General features: G+C 38.7%; 1 protein-coding gene across 2 annotated transcripts in view; it reads left to right on the plus strand.

The window, feature by feature from the left end:
* DYNC1H1 (dynein cytoplasmic 1 heavy chain 1) overlaps positions 1 to 22,935 on the plus strand; it is a 70,025-nt gene that overhangs the window by 11,660 nt on the left and 35,430 nt on the right. For both annotated transcript variants that reach the window (XM_063290334.1, XM_063290335.1), the window contains exons 5-34: positions 980 to 1,166; positions 1,267 to 1,538; positions 1,938 to 2,165; positions 2,549 to 3,625; positions 3,983 to 4,162; positions 5,751 to 5,900; positions 6,665 to 6,811; positions 6,933 to 7,073; positions 7,354 to 7,530; positions 7,803 to 7,913; positions 8,191 to 8,310; positions 8,550 to 8,789; positions 9,230 to 9,385; positions 9,548 to 9,661; positions 11,518 to 11,628; positions 11,722 to 11,931; positions 12,110 to 12,256; positions 12,996 to 13,162; positions 14,365 to 14,538; positions 14,741 to 14,906; positions 14,985 to 15,173; positions 15,281 to 15,475; positions 15,602 to 15,884; positions 15,974 to 16,074; positions 18,310 to 18,469; positions 20,198 to 20,441; positions 20,803 to 20,986; positions 21,527 to 21,739; positions 21,887 to 22,125; positions 22,246 to 22,402. In XM_063290334.1, coding sequence (XP_063146404.1) covers positions 980 to 1,166; positions 1,267 to 1,538; positions 1,938 to 2,165; positions 2,549 to 3,625; positions 3,983 to 4,162; positions 5,751 to 5,900; positions 6,665 to 6,811; positions 6,933 to 7,073; positions 7,354 to 7,530; positions 7,803 to 7,913; positions 8,191 to 8,310; positions 8,550 to 8,789; positions 9,230 to 9,385; positions 9,548 to 9,661; positions 11,518 to 11,628; positions 11,722 to 11,931; positions 12,110 to 12,256; positions 12,996 to 13,162; positions 14,365 to 14,538; positions 14,741 to 14,906; positions 14,985 to 15,173; positions 15,281 to 15,475; positions 15,602 to 15,884; positions 15,974 to 16,074; positions 18,310 to 18,469; positions 20,198 to 20,441; positions 20,803 to 20,986; positions 21,527 to 21,739; positions 21,887 to 22,125; positions 22,246 to 22,402 — 6,240 coding nt within the window. The remainder of the gene's footprint in view (positions 1 to 979; positions 1,167 to 1,266; positions 1,539 to 1,937; positions 2,166 to 2,548; positions 3,626 to 3,982; positions 4,163 to 5,750; positions 5,901 to 6,664; positions 6,812 to 6,932; positions 7,074 to 7,353; positions 7,531 to 7,802; positions 7,914 to 8,190; positions 8,311 to 8,549; positions 8,790 to 9,229; positions 9,386 to 9,547; positions 9,662 to 11,517; positions 11,629 to 11,721; positions 11,932 to 12,109; positions 12,257 to 12,995; positions 13,163 to 14,364; positions 14,539 to 14,740; positions 14,907 to 14,984; positions 15,174 to 15,280; positions 15,476 to 15,601; positions 15,885 to 15,973; positions 16,075 to 18,309; positions 18,470 to 20,197; positions 20,442 to 20,802; positions 20,987 to 21,526; positions 21,740 to 21,886; positions 22,126 to 22,245; positions 22,403 to 22,935) is intronic.

Raw genomic sequence — 22,935 nt, forward strand, 5'->3', positions numbered from 1 at the left:
CCAGTAGGTTCTGTCAGCAGCCGTAGCTTCTAGTTCCCTTGGCTGGATGTCACAGTAGCCTAGGATTTCCTTCACAGCATCTTTCTAGTGTTTGCATGGACAATCTCAAGATCTCTTTCCAGTTTCCAGTTCACCATAGAGCAACTGGCAAGGCATAAGAAGGTTGTTCATTCTAATAACGTGTTCCACCCACCACATCTGGGCTCTGATGATCAAAGACTCAATGCTGGTGGACTCCACGTAATCCAAGACCTCCAGGTTGGAAACATGGACTTGCCAACGAATGCCAAGGATGGAGCAGAGGGCATGCATGTGAAATTTCTCCAGTTGCTTGATGTGTCATTGGTACAGAGTCCAAGATTCACATCCATATAGGCGAGTAGGGATAACCACAGCTCTGTGGACTTTCAGCTTTGTGGAAATGTGGACGTTGTATTGACTGAACGCTCTGACATGCAGCCGCCCTAGAGCCTGGCTGGCCTTACTGATCCTGGAATCAATTTCTTTGTCCAAAGACCCATCGCTCACAATGATCCTTCCCAAGTATTTGAAGCTGTTTACATTTGTCAGCTGGGTGTCATCAGCAGTGATTTTTGGATCTATAGGGTTGGTATATAGATAGATAAGACAGCTTTCTGAAATAAAGGATTGTCCTTTATAATAAAGGATGTATGGTCACTGTATTTATAGGTCATAATGGCTCTCTTTGTATAGTAAAGAATGAAAAAAGCACATACCTTAGCACTATGCATTAACAAGCTCCTGGCTTTGGAAGCAAGATTTGCTGCTATAATTGCTTTTCTGTACACAGGTTGGTCCTGACAAGCTCACATAGTTCTGTTCACTGTTTACATAGTAAGACAACATTGAAGCAGAAAGAGGAAACCAGGCACTATACACATCTCATTGCATAAGCTTATGGCTTAATCTGTTTTCATTCTAACTTCATTAAACATGTACCTTCATTTTGTTTTTCTAGGTAACCAAATTAGATCGGGATCCTGCATCAGGCACTGCTTTGCAAGAAATCAGCTTTTGGCTGAATTTGGAACGTGCTCTTTACCGTATTCAGGAGAAGCGTGAAAGCCCTGAAGTTCTATTAACATTAGATATCTTGAAGCATGGTAAACGTTTTCATGCTACTGTTAGCTTTGATACAGACACGGGTAAGAGCTGCCCAGAAACAGAATTTGGCAGAACTGTAATTTTATTTTGGCTCTTTTAACACTTAAAAAAGGAAATTCACGTTCTTTTTTTAACGTCCAGGTCTGAAACAGGCGTTGGAGACAGTAAATGATTATAATCCATTGATGAAAGACTTCCCTCTAAATGATTTGTTGTCTGCAACTGAACTGGATAAAATAAGACAGGCATTGGTGGCAATATTCACTCACCTAAGAAAAATCAGAAATACAAAATATCCTATTCAAAGAGCTCTGCGTTTAGTGGAAGCCATTTCAAGAGACTTAAGTTCCCAGTTACTCAAAGTATTGGGCACACGAAAGCTGATGCATGTTGCCTATGAAGAATTTGAGAAGGTAAGTCTTGCTTAGATGCAAATGGGATGAGAGAGAACATCAGACTAAACATTTGGACAGAGACAGAATACTAGCTTCAACTCAGAAGACACATAGCCTACTTCCTACTGCACAGAAGCTGTAGAATTAATTACTTATATTGACTGTGTGGTGACTCTGCATAACTTTTTTTACAGATAAATTTCTCACATTTCAGTTTAGAACATTCTGAAAATTTGGAGAAACGGTCAATTAACACCCTGAAATAGGTGTTCGTCTATTCCATAATGGCTGTTTACTAGTTGTGTCTCTCTGTAATTGGGGAAGACAGATTTTCAGTAGACAATAGACAATATAGTACATAATAAACTTTAAAAATTTACAGAATAAGTTCATTTCCTTTATTCAATATTATTTCAGGTCATGGTTGCATGCTTTGAAGTCTTCCAGTCTTGGGATGATGAATATGAGAAACTGCAGGTCTTGCTAAGAGACATTGTGAAGAGAAAGCGAGAAGAGAATCTGAAGATGGTATGGCGTATCAATCCTGCTCACAGAAAGCTGCAGGCTCGTCTTGATCAAATGAGGAAGTTTCGGAGACAGCATGAACAGCTAAGAGCGGTCATTGTCAGAGTGCTAAGACCTCAGGTAATACATTTCTTGATGACCATTGCTGTTAAAAATAGATATATTTTCTAAACCTTATGCACACATTTAGTCTTGTCAGATGTTTGTTTCATACATTTCTAGTGAAGGCTATTTTTAATTGAAAAAGATGTTATAAACCAGCTTCCAAAGAAATTGCTTGAACAGCAAAGAACTCCCACAATTAGCTTGTGGGATAAATATTGCAAAGGCATATTAAAATATATGCTGAAAACTCATGGCAGGCATGCTGGCATCTTGAGTTTAAATGAACAGACCAGGTTGTTTTTGATACCTTACTGAATATTAAAACCCTATTGCTCCATGCTCTGGAATACTGAATGATAAATAACAAATATCTCCTTAACTGCTATCACTTTAAATAGGTTACTGCTGTGGCCCAGCAAAATCAGGGAGATGTACCTGAGCCTCAAGATATGAAAGTAGCAGAAGTATTGTTTGATGCCGCTGACGCTAATGCAATTGAAGAAGTAAATCTTGCTTATGAGAACGTTAAAGAAGTAGATGGCCTGGATGTTTCCAAAGAAGGTACAGAAGCCTGGGAAGCTGCAATGAAGCGATACGATGAAAGAATTGATAGAGTTGAAACCCGCATTACTGCTCGCCTAAGAGATCAGCTTGGCACAGCAAAGAATGCCAATGAAATGTTCAGAATCTTCTCCAGATTTAATGCTTTGTTTGTTCGGCCCCATATTAGAGGTGCTATCCGTGAATACCAAACACAGTTAATCCAGCGTGTGAAAGATGATATAGAATCGCTTCATGACAAGTTCAAAGTTCAGTATCCTCTAAGTCAAGCTTGCAAAATGAGTCATGTTCGAGATTTGCCTCCAGTAGCAGGGTCTATAATCTGGGCTAAACAGATTGACAGACAGCTTACAGCTTACATGAAGCGTGTTGAAGATGTTCTTGGGAAGGGTTGGGAGAACCATGTAGAAGGGCAGAAGCTAAAGCAAGATGGAGATAGCTTCCGTATGAAACTCAACACCCAAGAAATATTTGATGATTGGGCTCGGAAGGTTCAGCAGCGAAATCTTGGTGTCTCTGGTCGCATTTTTACCATTGAGAGTACTCGTGTGAGAGGCAGAACAGGAAATGTCCTCAAGCTAAAGGTTAACTTCCTCCCAGAAATAATTACACTATCGAAAGAAGTCCGTAACCTCAAGTGGCTTGGATTTCGGGTTCCCCTTGCAATAGTTAACAAAGCTCACCAAGCCAATCAGCTATATCCTTTTGCCATCTCTTTGATTGAGAGTGTTCGCACATACGAACGTACTTGTGAAAAAGTGGAAGAACGAAATACCATTTCTCTCTTGGTTGCGGGTCTTAAAAAAGAAGTGCAGGCTTTGATTGGAGAGGGCATTGCACTGGTGTGGGAATCTTACAAACTTGATCCTTATGTCCAGCGATTGGCAGAGACTGTCTTCAACTTCCAGGAAAAGGTTAGTTTGTATTTGTACTTGTTTCAGGTTTGCGCTTTTAAATGGATGAGAGATGAAGTAATGTTTCAAACAGAGAAACTTGAGGAAAATACAAGATGGGAGCAGAAAGTAATTAATCTTTAAAAAAAAAAACCTCTTTAAGTCTTCTTGTTCTGTAGGCATTTCTCTAGAGACCAAAGTAGTATGAGCATCGTAATTCCTAAATATACTAAAACTCTGGGTGATCTTGCTGATACAGTTTACGCTAGATATTTAAAATTAATGGGCGTGCAATTGCATTGATAAAGAATGGTTTTTTGGGAAGGGATTGCTAAGAACTGAAACAGAATTTTGAAAGGCTTATTTTCTATCTTCTAGGTGGATGACTTGCTTATCATTGAAGAGAAAATAGACCTGGAAGTCAGATCCTTGGAAACATGCATGTATGATCACAAAACCTTTTCTGAAATTTTAAACAGAGTTCAGAAGGCTGTGGATGATTTAAATCTTCATTCATATTCCAATTTGCCAATCTGGGTGAATAAATTAGATATGGAGGTAAGCTTCACTGGCTTTATTTCTTCCTAAACTCTCTGGCTTACATGCTGGGAAAGAAACTGAAAAAACGGTGATTGAAGTCCACAGTTCTCTTTGTTTCCTTTCATATTCAGTTGTTAAATTTTAGGTTGGTCATTGTAGCTCAGCAGAGCTTGCCTGCAAACATACATAGTAGTACAATGTTGTTTATGTTTAAATCTTTTTGAAATCCAGTCTATTTGCTTACGATGAATAAGAATAATACTATTTTTATCAGTTTTTCTGTTCAGATAATAACATGCATGAGTGCATATTGAAGAATGATGAGTAAATGATGTAGGAGATAAGAGGAGGCAATGAGAATTTAACGAACAATAGGTTCCAGAAATATGTTTTCCCTTGATTATTAAATACACTGTGTTAGCCTACTTGATTCAGTGTGTCATTGGCTAGGAATTTTTTTTTTTTGGTGGGATGGAGGTTCTTATAATTCTTTTGATTTTACTTTTGTACCTTTTCTAAACCATTCAGACTTTTTGAAGTTTAGCAGCATATAAATTGTGTACAGTAGCTGTGTATAATTACTTTGGTCTATTGGTTAAGGCAACGGGCTAGAAACCAGGAGACTGGGAGTTCCAGTCCCACCTTAGGCATGAAAGTCAGCTGGGTGACCTTGGGCCAGTCACTCACCTCAGAGTTGTTGTTGTGGGGAAAAGAGGAGGAAGGAGTATTAGGTATGTTTCCCCGCCTTGAGTTATTTATAAAAAAAAAAATAAAGGCAGGAAATTAATTAATTAATTAATTAAGGTGAAATTTTAAAGAATCTGTCAAATCTTACTTCAGTGACCCAGAAATAATGTTGGAAGCTTTATTCTTAACCATATTTTACTTCAAAATTTAAGGGGATTTTCTGTTTTCTGAATTTTCCAGTGGCCCGGTTTTCATGTAATGTTAAGTCATATTGATATTTGTTTTGTGTTACAGGTAGTCCTTGCTTAACAACCGCAGAAAAATAAATAAACTGTCACTAAGCAACACAGTAATTAAGCAAGATGTTGTGACTGTGATGGACTTACAACCTCACTTCCGCTGTGGTCATTAAGCGAGACATCACATGACTGCAACTTGCAGTTTTACTGCCAGCTTCTCCATTGACACTGCTTGTCAGAAGCTGGCTGTAAAGCGCACAAATGGTGATCACGTGACTATGGTACACTGCAGCGGTCATGAACACCCGCCAGTTGTGAAGCACCCAAATCTTGATCACATGACTGTGTGGATGCTGCAGCGGCCCTAAGTGTGAGGACTGGCTGTAAAGTTACTTTTTCCCTGCCATCGTAACACCTAACGGTCACTAAACATGGCAGTCGTTAAGGGAGGTCTACGTGTATATGCAGACCTAAGTCATTATGACTTAGTGTAGTATATGAATTATGCCACTATGGGTTGTTCAACAAACCATAGTTTAAAAATGACTTAACAAAGATAGCTCTTCTGTTGCATATGCATATGGAACCCTTGGCAAACAAATCTGATTTAAAACATGAATAAAAACATTAGTAAGTATTGTTGTCAAGTGATACAATTGTTGAATATATTTGCATCCTAGATTGAGAGAATATTAGGAGTTCGTCTGCAAGCTGGGTTAAGAGCATGGACACAAGTACTTCTTGGTCAAGCTGATGACAAAGCAGAAGTAGATATGGATACAGATGCTCCACAAGTCAGTCATAAACCGGGTGGCGAGCCCAAAATCAAAGTAAGTGAAGTTTTCACTTTAAACTAAATCTGTGAAGTTTGAATACTATTAGTATCTGCTGAAGTACCTCAGGACTAGTGCTGTTGAAGTCTATTCTGTATTTGCACCAATGCAGTAAAATGTAATTTTGCAGAGAAGTTGCCTTCCAGAGAGTTTTACTGGAAAATTTCTAGCTTTTAAAACTGTAGCAATGTGTCCACTTTGGCAATTTATTTAAAGATTGGGGATAAGAGAAAATTGGGATGCCTGTGTTCTACTGTACTATTACTAGCCAATAGCACAAGGTTACTAGTCAATAGCAAAAGATTTTCCCCAAACTTCACTCTTGTTTCCAGCGCGTGGATTATTTTAATTTTCTGTACTTTATGCTTATTCCCTTGTCTTCTTGTCTCACTGGACTCGCTATCACCTTTGGGACATCAAACAAATAAGATAAACTTTGTTACACATGTATAAATGTTAGAATAATTTCATAATCAAAAGAGACAGATCTCTGTCCTAAAGAGTTTTCCATGTAAATGTTCATACCTTGAGGGAGAATAGAGGAGTGAAGGTGTGGATAAAAATTAAAGTTGATTCTGGTGCTTAGGCTTTACAAATGAACATTAAGCAGTTAAGGAAATTGTTTCATAGGAAAGACCAGTTTCGAGATACAGTTTGAAGTAATGAACTACATTGCTCTGCAACTTGGTCAATCACACTGTGAATGTCACTATGCCATTATCTAATATAGCAAAACTTAACATGGCTTTATACTTCCGCAGAATGTTGTCCATGAACTACGAATAACCAATCAGGTGATCTATTTGAATCCACCAATTGAAGACTGCAGATACAAACTCTTCCAAGAATTGTTTGCTTGGAAGACGGTAATACTGTCACTTCCTAGAATCCAAAGTCAGAGATACCAGGTAAAAAAAATGCATTCGACTCAAAACAGTTCTTGAGAACATTATACCTTCAAGAATTTTTGTCAGATTTCTAATTGTTTCAGTTTAAAATTTCTCTGTATTTAATTCTGGATTTGATTAGGTTGGGGTACACTATGAGTTATCAGAAGAAGAAAAGTTTTATCGTAATGCTTTGACACGGATGCCAGATGGTCCTTCAGCTCTGGAGGAAGCTTATTCTGCAGTCAAGGGGATTGTAACAGAGGTTGAACAATATGTTAAGGTAGGATTCTAGTTTGTTTGCTTCTTTGGTGGGGGATCATTTGAGATTATAATGTATCAGTATTCTGTGTGACAGTGTTTTGATCAGTTACTGATTCATTGCTGTATGTTCTGCCTTTACGCGCTAACAAGTACATTAATTTAATAGGTTGGAGAGTTAGTGTTTTGTTTTTTAAAGGACCCGGACCCCTAAAAGTAATTTTCAATCTGTTCAGAAATTGATGACTTCTTTCTTAAAATGAATTGCTTAAGTTCTCTTTCTGTGTGGGCTTGGTCTATAGGTTTGGCTGCAGTACCAGTGCTTATGGGATATGCAAGCTGAAAATATCTATAACCGACTTGGAGAAGACCTAAACAAGTGGCAAGCACTGTTGGTTCAGATCAGAAAAGCCAGAGGAACCTTTGACAATGCAGAAACTAGGAAGGAATTTGGGCCTGTTATCATAGATTATGGAAAGGTAAACATTTTGAAGCATACTATTGAGTAACATTGTTGGTTTGTTAATTTAGTACCTAACCAGATTGCAAAGCAAATTCTGAAAGTCAGAAACATCAATGTTGCTGATGTTTTTTCAGTAACTTTCCCTTAAAGTATGTAGCTGCATGCCAGAAATAAAAGGATGGGAATGAATGAATGAGCAAATACAATATAAAAAAAAATAAAAGAACGGTTTTGTGTTACAGGGGCAGAAGAGTATAGAATAAAAGTGTCATTATCTTCATTGTGTAGGTTCAATCCAAAGTGAACTTGAAGTATGACTCCTGGCATAAAGAAGTACTCAGCAAATTTGGTCAAATGCTGGGCCAAAACATGACAGAGTTCCATTCTCAGATTTCCAAGGTAAGGATGTTCTAAAGTGAAGATGATAGACATTTGTTATATTAAGTTACTCTAAGCAAAAGCAACAAAGCTAATTGACCCTAATGGGACACTATACTTACAGATAGGATAAAAGGGTTGTCTTGTTCCATACTTTTTATTGATTGGGGAATCTTAGATAAAAACTCCATGAGTAACAGTGGCATCTACTTTCTGACCTACAATTTTTAGAGGTTTCTTTGTTGTAAGTTGTTCTGATATTTCCGGATATATTTGTGCTTTATTCCATCTCTTACAGTCACGTCAAGAACTGGAGCAACATTCAGTGGATACAGCTAGCACATCTGATGCTGTAACATTTATTACGTATGTGCAGTCACTGAAACGCAAAATCAAGCAGTTTGAGAAACAAGTTGAGGTAAGCTTTTAATGGCAGATTTTTTAAAAAGTTTTTAAAAGATATATTCTGATCAGAAGTTCTTTGTCAACTTCAGGTTTTAAAAAATTACATGTCTTTTTAAAGTGATTGTTACCTTTTCAGCTAATGAAGTTATTAAGTTCTTCATATCATAGTAGCAGCTGCTAATTTAAATTTCCAGCTTCTGTGTCTTTTGATCTTACCATATAACTTTTTTTTTTTTTTTGCTGACCATATAGCTATACCGTAATGGCCAGCGCTTGCTTGAGAAGCAGAGATTCCAGTTTCCTTCATCCTGGTTGTATATTGACAACATTGAAGGAGAATGGGGTGCTTTCAATGATATTATGCGACGAAAGGATTCTGCCATTCAGCAACAAGTAGCAAACTTGCAGATGAAGATTGTTCAAGAAGATCGAGCTGTAGAAAGCCGCACCGTGGATCTACTGACAGACTGGGAGAAAACAAAGCCTGTAACAGTAAGTTTTCATTAATTCAACCAGTTGTTTTTATATTCAAAGTTAAACATGCATTAGGAGACCTATTTCTTAATTTCATTCCATATATGTGCATGGCTTTAGTATTGTTTTGGTGACTCTCCTTGATTATACCACAAATCCATAATTAGACTTGGTGCACTAGTTGAATACAGTGATTGAAACAAAAGGCCTGGTACAAAGTTCTTATCAGAGAAGGTATATATGTTTCACATACACACCAAGTTCCCTGTGCACCTGGAATTCCACAATACTTAATAACTTTTCCTCAGAATCCATAAGGTAAATCCCAAAATTAGTTAAAGGTGTTTTATATCAGCTGTGAAGCTAAAATGTGATAGATAGTGCCAGTTCCAATTTATGTAACGGTGACTTCTAAAATAGCAGATTTGATATTAAAGTTTCATTACTGCTTTCTTAAGGGCAACCTGCGTCCAGAGGAGGCTCTCCAAGCACTTACCATCTATGAAGGAAAATTTGGAAGGCTGAAAGATGACCGTGAAAAATGTGCAAAGGCTAAAGAAGCTCTGGAGCTTACTGACACAGGACTTCTCAGTGGAAGTGAAGAACGAGTCCAAGTATGAAAAACCACAGTTTGGTTCTATGAATTGGAACATGAATGTTTTATAGCTACAAGATTGTAGTTAGAAACACATATGTCCTGCTATAGTTACACTGATTCTTCATTGTATCTATTCATATTTTTAAGGATTCATATTTTTAACTTTCTTGCATCACAGGTTGCCTTAGAAGAGCTACAGGACCTTAAAGGAGTCTGGTCTGAGCTTTCAAAAGTTTGGGAACAGATTGATCAAATGAAGGAACAGCCTTGGGTTTCTGTACAACCTAGAAAGGTATTACTTCATCTTCATGTGGAAGATGGAGAACTGGGGGGCAGGGGGTGTCACACATTCTTAAATACACAATATATCCTCCCTATGTCCTCTTTTATGTCTCATACTGTAGGAGTTAAAAATACCTTTTTTCAGATGTGTTGGAAAACACATTAGCACAAATTGGATAGCCTCATAATGAGAGGCCTAGGAACTTTGGTATGCCCTTTGAGAGACCACAAGGATAAATCACTGAATGTCTATCATTATTCTTTCACTATTGAACCATATTAGAAACTAGAAACCTCTGGAGATAACCTACTGATGACTGATATTGCATATCTCAATACTGGTTTCTTTTAAGTCCCTGCTTCCATATGCACTTCATATGAATATTAATTGGGAAGGGTGTTTGAACATTGTACCCATAACACCCTTGGATTTACTGTTACTATACTGTTTATTGCCTATTGTTTTATTTTCTATTTTTAATATTTGTATTACTACAAACTACTCTGATCACTGAATGAAAGGCAGCATATCCATGTCAAAACAAATGTTTAAGCAAGCAGAAGCTGGGGCCAGGATGTTGATAGGTGTGGTTTTATTTGATGTGTTGATAATGTTATTTTTAGGGGCCTTGACCTAGTTTCTTTTGAATTGAATTTGTATAATTTGGTTATGGTCACCCATCTACCCAGAGTTCCTTGGGTAGATGGGTGGCTATAGAAATTTGTTAAAGAAAATCAAAGTGACACTGTTGCCTGGAAAAAAGTGGTTTAAAAATGTGAAGAGCTGTTTTCTGAAATAGGTCCATGCTGTAGTGATCCAGATATTTTGGATAAGTATTTCATTAGTTATTTTACTATTACATAAAGTACATTACAAGAGTATTCTTTTGGTATTACCTCTATTTTATTGGTTTGTATCTTAGATAAGACAGCAAATATTTCTTTTCAAAAAGATTGGAACTGGAGGACTTTTCACTTTTAACTAAGGAAAAAAGCCTAGTAATAGTTAACAAATGCAGAGTTTCAAAAGCACTTCAATTGATCTACAACTTCAGTATACCCCTAGTCTTGCAAAGTCCCCCAAGCCTCCAGAGCAGATTTGGGAAATTGGTTTGGCAAGCTATATCTATTTTGCTATCAGTTGGACAGTACTGGATACAACCGTATAAGTAAGGCTAGAATAAAGCCAGGATTTGTGCCAAGAAATTTTACAGTGTATTAATAAGATCACTTTATATTTTCAGACTGTGAGTAGGTATACAACTGGTCAGTATCACAAGTAAAGATTACTTCAGTTAAAATATGTTAGGAAGTATGTGATAAAGCATGTATTAAAATTTATAGATAAATATGTCATGCGCTGCCTACCTCCGAATAATTCTCAGACGCTGATTCTGTGGAACAGGCTCTGATTTATTCTCAGTGTAGGTACAGTATAGGAAAAAAGCTGAGAGTGACAGGAGCGCGCCGGTGCGGGGTTTAAATACCCCGCGCCGGTCAGCGCCTTCTCGGTTACGTCACCCCCCTTTGTCCAACACGTCCTGCCGGTAGGTGAGAGGTTGCGAGGCCCCGCTGGCATTCCGGGATCGCCCATCATCGGTTTCTCTATTCCTCCGGTGATTGCTGTCAGCTGGGCGATCTCCGTTGCGTTAGCGCTAACAGCTTGGGTGTGCCTCGCGATCCGTTTAGCCATTGTTTCTTGTCCTTCAGTCTTTGTGAGTTGATGGCTACTTATCTTGAGCCCCTTCCCCTGTTTCCTTGTTATTGTCATGTGTGCCATTGCGCTGATGTCTTCAGCTCAACGGCACTCATGACAAAATAGCCTTCAAGATTTGCTAATTTTTCAAATTGTTCCTGTTTCAACAGCTTCGACAAAGTTTAGATGGCTTACTAAACCAGCTGAAAAATTTTCCTGCTCGACTACGTCAATATGCTTCCTATGAGTATGTTCAGAGACTTCTGAAGGGTTACATGAAGGTAAGTTTGCTTTTGAAAAATACTTGAATATAGTAGTATGTTGATTAAAAAAACGATTTCACACTTTTCTTTCTCCTGACTTTTTTCTTCCAGATAAATATGTTGGTAATTGAACTGAAATCAGAAGCTCTTAAAGATCGTCACTGGAAACAACTGATGAAGAGGCTGCATGTCAATTGGGTGGTTTCTGAACTAACTCTGGGACAGATTTGGGATGTCGACCTGCAGAAGAATGAATTGATTGTGAAGGATGTGCTACTTGTGGCACAGGGAGAGATGGCACTGGAAGAATTCTTGAAGCAGGTAGCAATTCACTTTTAATACCTGTACCACTTCACAGATTTTTAGCTTATAATCTAGTGATATTTTTTAACAGAAATAAGAACAGATTGTATTCCGTAACTGGGTTTTGTAAAGAATTTTCATGGTCTTTCCTACCATAAGCTCTAGGTTTCATTGTTATTTTGTGTTTTGTTTAAAGATACGTGAAGTATGGAATACCTATGAGTTGGACTTGGTTAATTATCAGAACAAATGTCGTTTGATTCGTGGTTGGGATGACCTCTTCAACAAGGTCAAAGAGCACATCAACAGTGTATCTGCAATGAAGCTTTCTCCATACTACAAGGTAATGATTAGCTATATTTTATTTTCTCCATATCTCAGTACATTTGAATATGGTAATCCATGCTTCAGCTTACTGTTGAAAAAGTTTTGACACAATGGGCAAGCTTCCATACAAAACTACCAACAAATTATAATGATCAGCATAATATCCAGAGGCCTCAATTGCTGCAAAACGTAGCAGCTAGGCTACTCTTAGTGAATGACAGCCAGTTATTTCCAGACACAGTTCACAGCATGAATGGTTTTAGAGCCCAGCTATCTGAATACCTGCATGGGGCACTAGCCTGCCTGGTTTTTGAGATCTGTAAGAAAAGCCTTTCTGAGGAACATTATCATTCTCGGAGCCTGCTCAATAAAAATGCAGGAAAAGGACTGCATATTTTGAAAAACAATTAAAATACATTCTATCTTTCTATCAAATTTGTCACCACCCATCTCCTCCCACCAGAGGGACTCTGGGCGGTTTTACTTACTTTACCTTACTTTCCTTTAACATTCTAATTTCTGGCTTGAAATACTTTTTCAATGTTTTAACTTTTTTTTATTGTATTTTATTGTATATCACATTGTGCTGTTTATGGATATACGATCAGTACTTTTACTCAATAAATATAATGGTTCTAATTTTATTTTTTATTTATAATTCTAATTTATTCTGGAAAATTAATAGATGTCTTAATTAGTAGTTGCAGCCTACTATGAATTTGTTTCATTAATTGAAGCTGATTATTTATATGTAGGTATTTGAAGAAGATGCCCTTAGCTGGGAAGATAAACTGAATCGAATTATGGCACTCTTTGATGTCTGGATAGATGTCCAGAGGCGCTGGGTTTACTTGGAAGGCATCTTCACGGGTAGTGCTGATATCAAACACCTGCTGCCAGTTGAAACTCAGAGGTTCCAAAGGTAATGTTCTGACCCCAATTCTGGGTGTAAATATGAAAATGGTAATAGCTTGTGTGTTAACTTAGTTTTGGAGATTTCATGGAACAGTTCAACAGTAGTAGTTATACTACCATCGCCACGATCTCTACATAGTGCTCCCTGTCAAGTCCACTCGGAAACTGGAACTGGTACAAAATGGTATTGGCTACCAGGAATATATAACACTGGTGTTGCAAAACCTGTATTAGCTACCAGTAAGTTTCTGGGTGCACTTCAAAATGCTGATTTTGACCTATAAAATCCTAAGTGGCTTGGTACTTGCAGAACTGTCTTCTTCTTGTCCTATATAATCCTATACAAGTTCTCCTATATAATCATCTCAGGAGAGGCTGCTGGTTGTTCCCTGCTTCTATGATGTTTGGAGGGCCAATGTGGGAAGTGCTATTTCTTGGTTATGTGCTCATTTCTTTGGAACAGCCTTCCCTTACAAATTAGATCTCTTTCTGGATGATGTAAAAAAAAAAAGAGTTCTAGAGTGCCTTTGATGATTAATTTTTCACAATAATTATTTTTCTCATGGCTGTTTTATTAGATTGATGGATAATGTTCCATCAAGTTTTGTAACTACAGTTAGTCTTCCCTTACTGACCACTTGTCCAGCGACCGTGTGAACTTATGATGGCACTGAAAATAGAAACTTGTGACTGGTGCACAGAGTTGTGGCTGTCACAACATCATGAAGTCACTTGATCGCAATTCGGGCACTTGGCAACTTTTATGATGGTCACAGTGTCCTGTGGTGTGATCACCATTTGTGGCCTTCACAGCTGGCTTCTGACAAACAAAGTCAATGGGGAAGCTGGCAGGTCTGCAAGTTGCATATTGCAGTCAAGTGATGTCACACTTAATGACCGCAACTGGAACTGACATGTGTCACTGTAGTCACGTGATGTCACACTTAACAGCCATGCCACTTAGTGACGGAGTTGCCAGTCCCTATTGCAGTCAGTAAGTGAGGACTATGATGTTTAGATTTAGTTATTTTAATTTTGGTTTATTTACTGTGGGTGGTTTAATTTATATTGCATCATGATGATTTATAGATCAGTTGTTAACTGCTCTGAGTCTTTGGCAGATTCAGTGGTATAAAAGCATAATAAGTAAATAAAGTGGAAGATTTTTTATGTCTCATGCATTGGTATTCTCTCCTCTTGACTTTTCAGTATCAGTACAGAGTTTCTGGCTCTCATGAAAAAGGTATCGAAATCTCCCTTGGTGATGGATGTTCTGAATATTCAGGGCGTACAGAGATCTCTGGAAAGATTAGCAGACTTGCTTGGAAAGATCCAAAAAGCTTTGGGAGAATACCTGGAGAGAGAGAGAGCTTCTTTCCCTCGGTAAGCAACTTAGTTCAGAACTAATTGTCCATCTACATAAGTGTGAATGACTTCTAAATTCATTAAGCAATAGTGTGAGTTTTCTTTTGCTTTGGTTGATCAATCTGCAAAGAAAAATCACAGATGGGTTGGCTCTGAGGTTTGTTCTTTTGATGTGTGCTGTATCACTGGGTCTATTGAAATACTGAACTTTATTGTTTAGGTTCTATTTTGTTGGGGATGAAGACTTGCTCGAAATCATTGGAAACAGCAAAAATGTAGCTAAACTGCAGAAACATTTCAAGAAGATGTTTGCTGGAGTGTCAAGTATTATCCTCAATGAAGACAACTCCATTGTTCTGGGGATATCATCACGTGAGGGAGAGGAGGTATAGAGATGTTTTCTGGGTCATATGGCATAAGACATTTTTCTCTTAAAAGAAATAAGCTTACAATTCTGTTTCCAGGTGATATTCAAAACTCCTGTGTCAATCACTGAGCATCCCAAGATCAACGAGTGGCTCACACTTGTTGAAAAAGAAATGAGGGTAACACTTGCCAAACTTCTTGCTGAGTCTGAAACAGAAATTGAGATCTTTGGCAAAGCAACTTCAATTGATCCAGCTACTTACATCTCATGGATTGACAAATACCAGGTATTGATTTTTCTTCTCTTCAGCATTATAATAAGATAAAATGCTTTGAGAGGAAGGAATCCAAAATACCCAATAACTAACACTTATTTTTTTAAAAAATTCTCTAGGCCCAACTTGTTGTCCTTTCAGCTCAGATTGCCTGGTCAGAAAATGTGGAGTCTGCTTTGAACAGCATGGGTGGAGGTGGTGATAGTACTCCTCTGCAATCTGTGCTGACCAATGTGGAAGCAACACTGAATGTGCTTGCAGACTCTGTGCTGATGGAGCAGCCTCCTCTCCGCAGAAAAAAACTGGAACACCTTGTAAGTTACAATCTTCAGCAACTGCCTCTAGGCCAGATATTTAAGTTACTTTACATATGCATTTCACATTTCAATCAAGTTTCAATTAAGCACATATACTAAGATTGATTATTGCTTTTTCAAAAGATCACTGAGTTGGTACACCAAAGAGATGTTACAAGATCATTGGTCAAAAGCAGAATTGACAACTCCAAATCATTTGATTGGTTGAGCCAGATGAGGTTCTACTTTGATCCTAAACAAACAGATGTCCTGCAGCAACTATCCATTCAGATGGCTAATGCCAAATTCAACTATGGCTTTGAGTACCTTGGTGTTCAAGATAAACTGGTGCAGACTCCTCTTACTGATCGTTGTTACCTGACAATGACACAAGCTTTGGAGGCCAGGCTGGGAGGATCTCCATTTGGTAGGTTGTTGCTCATACATGCCTGCTTGTCAAGGTTATACTGTTGTTGTAGAGCAGAAGTAATCTCTCTCTGTGTTACATCTAAACAGGACCTGCTGGAACTGGTAAAACAGAATCTGTTAAAGCTCTTGGACATCAGCTTGGAAGATTTGTTCTTGTTTTCAACTGTGATGAAACATTTGATTTCCAGGTATGGCATTTCCATCTATAATTAGATGATTTTAGAAAATTGTCAGGTTTGTATATCTAACTCAAAAACACTATAGTATTTTTGCATTTAATCTAACAATACTATAATATATGTATGATAGGCTAACTGTAAAGCCATCGCTGATTACGGCTAATTGAACCATCTCGCCACAACTTCCAGTCTTGCTAACTTGAAAATCAAATTCAAAATAACCCAGTTAGTTTTAGAAAATATGATGAACTTCAAACCACATAATTCATATTAAGTTACATAGATTGTTGGGAAGGAACAACAATCCCAGTCATTATTAATTATTCATTTTTCAATTTACAGGTAGTTCTCGACCTACAACCATTTGGTCAGTGACCATTCCAAGTTAGGACAGTGCTGAACGAATGGTAGTTATGATCAGTCCTCAGAGTTCCAGCTGTCCCAGCTCCTCCACAGTCACATGATTGCAAACTGAATGCTTGGCAACTCAGTTGCCAAGTGCCCCATGATCATGTGACCACCATTTGCAACCTTCCCTGCCAGCTTCCCGAGAAAGTCAATGGGGAAGCTGGCAGAGAAGGTCACAAGTCACTGGGGTGTGTCCCCCACATGCACACCCTCCCCAGTCCCTCTGCGCTGCCGCCAGTCACTTGAACACCGTGTCTTGAGCACTCTCCCTGATCTGACCCCTCCCTGAACTGACTTTGGTTGTGGGAAGCCATCAGGAAGTTTCCTTATCTAACGATTGTGGAATTCAGTTAACAATGGCAACTGGGACTGCAAGGATTGCCATTACTAAGCAATACGGTTACACTTTACGACCGCATCACTTAGCGATGGAAATTCCGGTCTCCATTGCCGTTGTAAGTTGAGGATTACCTGTATACAGCTGCTCATCTTGCGCAAGCAATTCTCAGTGGCAAACAGAGATAAAAAACATCAGTACAATCATAAATAACAGTACATGGCAAAAGTAAAAATAAATAAAACATGGCAGCCAAGACCATCAATGCTAATAACAGTAATTCACGGACCCATCAAACCTCCCAACCCCCACGTCTGCAAGAACAATGAGGTCTTAAGGGCCTTCCAAAAAACCAGCAGAGTCAGAGCCAGTCTACTCTTGGGGGACTGGTATCCCAAAGGGCAGGTACAGCAACAGAAAAGGCATGCTTCCTGGGTCCCACCAGATGGCAATCCTTAAGAAACTGTATCCAGAGCATGCCCCTCTATCCAGACTTGATAGCACAGGTAGAGACAGTTGGAGAAAGGGTCCCTTAAATATCCTGGCCCTATGCCATGAAGGGCTTTAAAGGTAGCAGCCAACACATTGAATTGCACCAGAAGCCTGTTGGGAACCAGTGCAGCTCACAAAGTAAAGCTGTAACATGGGTCTACCAAAGCATTTCTGTAATAGCTTGCATTGTTGCATTCTGGTACAACTGCAGCTTTCAGGTGTACTTCAAAGGTAGGGTACATGGGAGGAGAGAGATCACATAGGTATGAGTCAGTCCAAACCCCAGCTGCCCTCTCATTCCAAGCTTCAACCAAGGCATCAACTGAGCCATGCACCAAACCTTCAGGAACAGCCCCAAGCTCCCTCTGAAATCCAGTAGGGTCCCTCAAGCACCTGGAGTACACCAGTGAAATAGGTTCTGCCTCCCTGTGGCAAGGAGCAGCTCTGGAACACAACAAATAATCAGTCCGTGACAGAGTGATGGCAATATCCCCCGATCCTAGATCCCACCACCACTGCCCCACCTGGAAAACTAAATTCAAAATGTGAGCACCATTGTGCATTAGGCCCTTGGCTGTCATGGTGGCCATGAACTTCAAAGCCACCTCTGATTCTACCCTCAGAAAGGCAGGTTGAAGTCCCCCAGGACCATAAGCCTGGAGAACTCCACTGCCAATCCAGCCACAGAGTTTAGAAGCTCAGGGAGGGAAGATGCTATGCAGCAGGGAGGCTGGTACAGTAGCAACAATTCCAATTGTACCCTAGAGTCCTACTTAGCAAACAGGATCTCACATCCTGTTACCTGTTATGAGCCTAAATTACAGTGCAAGGAAAGCTCCAGAATACATCTATAATATTTAACAAAAGACTCAGACTGCATAGCCATTTTTGCCTCTTAAAATCCATGGGGAAAATACCCCATTTTAGAGATGCTGAGTTATGCCTAATATCTTATAGCTCCTTTTCAGTTTCATAAATAGATGTTCCTTTTCTCTTTATTTCTTTAGGCAATGGGCCGCATCTTTGTGGGCCTCTGTCAAGTAGGTGCGTGGGGCTGCTTTGATGAGTTTAACAGACTTGAGGAGCGAATGCTTTCTGCTGTTTCTCAGCAAGTCCAGTGCATTCAGGAAGCCTTGCGAGAACACTCCAATCCAAACTATGACAAATGTATGTATTAATTCTAAAAAGAGAAGCTACTTTCAATTGCTTTATAGGTTTTGCAACTGCATAGTTTCTATATTTCAATACTGTTATTATTTTATTAAATATAATTACATTTTTAAAAATATTGCAGTTAATATTTCTTTAAAAACTTTATTGGCTTGTAATATATTGTAATATAACTATGTATTTATAAAACTTGTGAAAAAGGGTATGTACTTTAAAAAAGAAAACTTAATTTATTCAATAAAAAGTGCTATATAGTTAGAGAAAAAAGAAAGGAAAGGAAACTCTATTAGACTATCTAGGGAAAAAGAAACAAAAGACAGAAAAAATATCCTAGAAAATGGAGAAAGGAAAAAGCCACAACATTCTTCCCTGCAAATCTAAGGGGAAGCATACTCTGGAAACCTTTCAGATCCATGAGCAGCCGGGGGTGGACAGGCATAGAAGTACAGGGACAGAAAACAGGAGTCCAGATTTCCAAACAACTACTGTGCATCACATGTGAAACCATCGTGTTTTCCAAATAGACTTACGGAAATGTCACCAAGTCATTATAAAAGATAGTCAGAAAACAAATTGATGGCGTTTTTTTTCCTCTTAATATGGAAAAAAAAATTGGACTAGAGGTACCTAACAAGCATGTACCTCATAATACATCAAATTAGTTAGTTGGCTCTGCTATATTTACTATAGCAGTATCTTTCTAAGGATATACTGTGCTCATGGTCACCCATGCCTTAGTCACCTCCTGTTTGGATTACTGCATTGTGTTCTACATGGGGCTGCCCTTGAAGACCATCTGGAAGCCGCAGATGGTCCAGAATGCAGCGGCACACACAGTTTTGGGTGTCCCGCCATTCAACTGCACTGAGCTGCACTGACTTCCAGTTGCTTTCCAGATGGAATTCAAGGTGCTGATTATCACCTTTAAAGCCCACCATGACACGGCCAAGTAACTTGGGCACCACCTCTCCCTGAGGGTATATGCCTGTCCTACTAGGTTAAATAGGGTCAGTGTGCTCCAGGTCCCCTCTCTTAAATGTTGCCACCTGATGGGACCTAGAAGGCATGCCTTATCAGAGGCCACCCCAGTCCTTTGGAACAGCCTCCCACTGGAGATCAGAGGGATCCCTATCCTTTTAGCCTTCTGGAGGGCTGTGAAGACCTGCCTTTTCCCCCAAGTGTTGGGCTAGGATGGCGGGTTGAGCTGTGAGGATGTTTGGTCTGGCGCCCTGGGGGGAAGGGTATGTTTTAAACTATGTTTTATGGATTGTTGTGAGCTGCCTAGAGTCATTGTCATGAGTACTGATGGTGAGCAGGAGGGGGCCTCTATCCAGGGGGGAAAACGCGTGCGTAGTACTGAGGAATTAAGCAGCCATTCAAAGAGACACAGATCAGACACGCCTTAACTTTTGGGGTTTATATGTCTGGGTTTTCCCACGCTTCTTCAGTTTGTTAGGATTTTCTGTCTTATGTAGCAGTAATAAACGCTAGAGACCTATTCCTCATCTCAGCGTGATTCCTGACTGTTACGACAGTCATTGTATGAGATAGGTGGCTATATAAGTCCTGAAAATAAAATAATAAAGTAAAATAAAATATTTACATACATATGTACATACATACATACACCAGTAGTCTTCCCCAGCCTTGCTGGCTTCCTTTTCTGTCAGTGTTTGAAAGGCAAAGAGGTGAGAAGTGTAATTAATGACAGATGCTTGCTTTCAGCTGCCTCCCCCATTACCTGTGAATTGCTAAACAAACAAGTGAAGGTGAGCCCAGATATGGCAATCTTCATCACAATGAACCCTGGCTATGCGGGTCGATCAAATCTTCCAGACAACTTGAAGAAACTGTTCCGTAGTTTGGCCATGACAAAGCCTGACCGTCAACTGATTGCTCAGGTTATGTTGTATTCCCAAGGATTTCGGACAGCCGAAGTGCTTGCCAACAAGATTGTCCCCTTCTTTAAGTAAGTATCATTGCTAATGGAGGCATGTAGGATGATTTATTCTTGGATGACTATGTTAACTCAGGTGCTGGCATTAGTGTAGTTGTTACCATTCTTATTTTTTTATTACACGTAGACCATATTACATGAAGAAGTAGTGCAAAACTGCTAAGAAGTAAACCATCTACATGGCTATGTATTTTTTAGGAACAAATGGAAGTATCTGAACTACTTAGTAAAACAGCCAATACATTCTGAAGTAACTCTAGAGTGTGATAATAAACAATGTATCTATAACTAAATGTCTCTATCTCTAATGTCAACTTTAGCATGCTTTTTTTTATTTAAACATTTTGTGAGAGTGACATCTTTATGTCCTTAGACTGTGTGATGAACAGCTCTCCTCTCAAAGCCATTATGATTTTGGCTTGAGAGCTTTGAAAAGTGTACTGGTCAGTGCGGGCAATGTGAAGAGAGAAAGGATTCAGAGAATAAAACGAGAGAAGGAAGAGCGTGGTGAAGTTGTTGATGAAGGAGAAATTGCTGAGAATTTACCGGAACAGGAGGTATGGAGTGTATATTATGTGTGTAACGTTTCAGGTTCAAATCATTTTGAATTCAAAACACCCGGATTGAAGTGCAGAACAACTGTTGTGTGTTTGAAATGTTTCAGACTTGGTTTTGAGCTTTAAACATTTCAAATACAAAACAGCTGGTCTGCATTCGAACATTTCCAAAATGATCAAAAGAGCCCATTTTGAGTATTGTTCTGCACTTGAAACGGATCTGTCAGATTTGTTTTTTGCATACACTACTCTTTGTGTTCTTAATGCTCTGTACTGCTTTAAAGGTTGTGTTAATCAGTTAGTGATAGTCACAGTAATTTGTTTAAACAAAAATGCTTCTGGAGAAACCACCATACCGACCTTGTTTGATAGTATCTCAAGATATCTTAAAAATTAAGGGAAACATCCAAGTTACTCCTAAGGCATAATGTCCAGTTGACGATACAATACAGTAACGTTACTATATTCAGTCTTTGAATCCTGCACTATTAAATAACTACTTTGCTTCTTAGTTTGTCAATAAATGTTTTTCCCATGTAGATTCTGATCCAGAGTGTCTGTGAAACTATGGTACCGAAACTGGTTGCAGAAGACATACCGTTGCTTTTCAGTCTCTTGTCAGATGTGTTCCCTGGCATTCAGTATCACCGAGGAGAAATGACTGCACTGAGGGAAGAACTTAAGAAAGTCTGTCAGGAAATGTACCTCACATATGGTGATGGAGAAGATATTGGTAGCATGTGGGTGGAAAAGGTACGACTTGTCAGCTGTTACCGACAACATAGCATAAAATCCTATGAGATTTGGCTCCAACTGTCCTCTAGAAATCTAAACAAAATTACTGTAACTGTTGTCATTCTAGATTAAAGATCTTCCCCCATTCTATCCCTTTCTTCATAGGTTCTTCAGCTCTATCAAATTACCCAGATCAACCATGGCTTGATGATGGTCGGTCCTTCTGGAAGTGGAAAGAGCATGGCTTGGAGAGTGCTGCTGAAAGCTCTGGAGAGACTGGAGGGTGTGGAAGGTGTTGCACATATAATTGATCCCAAAGCTATCAGCAAAGACCATCTCTATGGTACTTTGGATCCCAACACCAGAGAGTGGACAGATGGGTTGTTTACTCATGTCTTAAGAAAGTGAGTGTGTAAAATAAATAAGATGTGGTAAAAGTGAATAGAAAGATTCCCAATAAGGAAGAAGCTTAAGTTAATTCAACGTTTTCCTAATTTGTATTACATTATTATCATTTTACTTAGAATTATAGATAATGTGAGAGGGGAACTGCAAAAACGACAGTGGATTATTTTTGATGGAGATGTTGATCCTGAGTGGGTTGAAAATTTGAACTCTGTTCTGGATGACAACAAGTTGTTGACATTACCAAATGGAGAACGTCTGAGCCTTCCACCAAACGTAAGCCTAGCTACAGTAAATTCATATTTAAGGTAGTATTTCCATGTGATTTCATGTAGCTATATTTGGACAACACAATATAAGAATATTGACTCAATTCTTGTAGAACAGCATGCTGGTGTATTCTGCTTAGAAAAAATCAAAGGTGAAAGCCTTTTTAAATTTCAAATATCAAAATGCAAATGCTTAAGTCTTTTTTTAAATAGATAACTTCCAGAGCTACCCAACCCATGGGGAAGCAACACTGATAACTTGCCTAAAAAGACAAACAAGAAATGGAATCTAATGAACCACTCAAACCATAAGATGCTGCTGGTCTGCTACAATTTGCTTTTTTTACTGTTCAACTACAACTTAACAAGCAAAAATGATGATTTAAAATCTGTAAAGCTAGATTAATGAATGCAAGTTAATATTTGCATTATGAATGCAACAAATATTTAATTAGCACATACACATCAAAATCAATAAAAGGTCTAATTACAAATTCCTGCCTAAAGATTTAGCTATTTCTACAGAAATAAACAATGCTC

This window comes from Candoia aspera, chromosome 1 (genome assembly GCF_035149785.1).
Source record: "Candoia aspera isolate rCanAsp1 chromosome 1, rCanAsp1.hap2, whole genome shotgun sequence".
Taxonomy (NCBI): Eukaryota; Metazoa; Chordata; class Lepidosauria; order Squamata; family Boidae; genus Candoia; species Candoia aspera.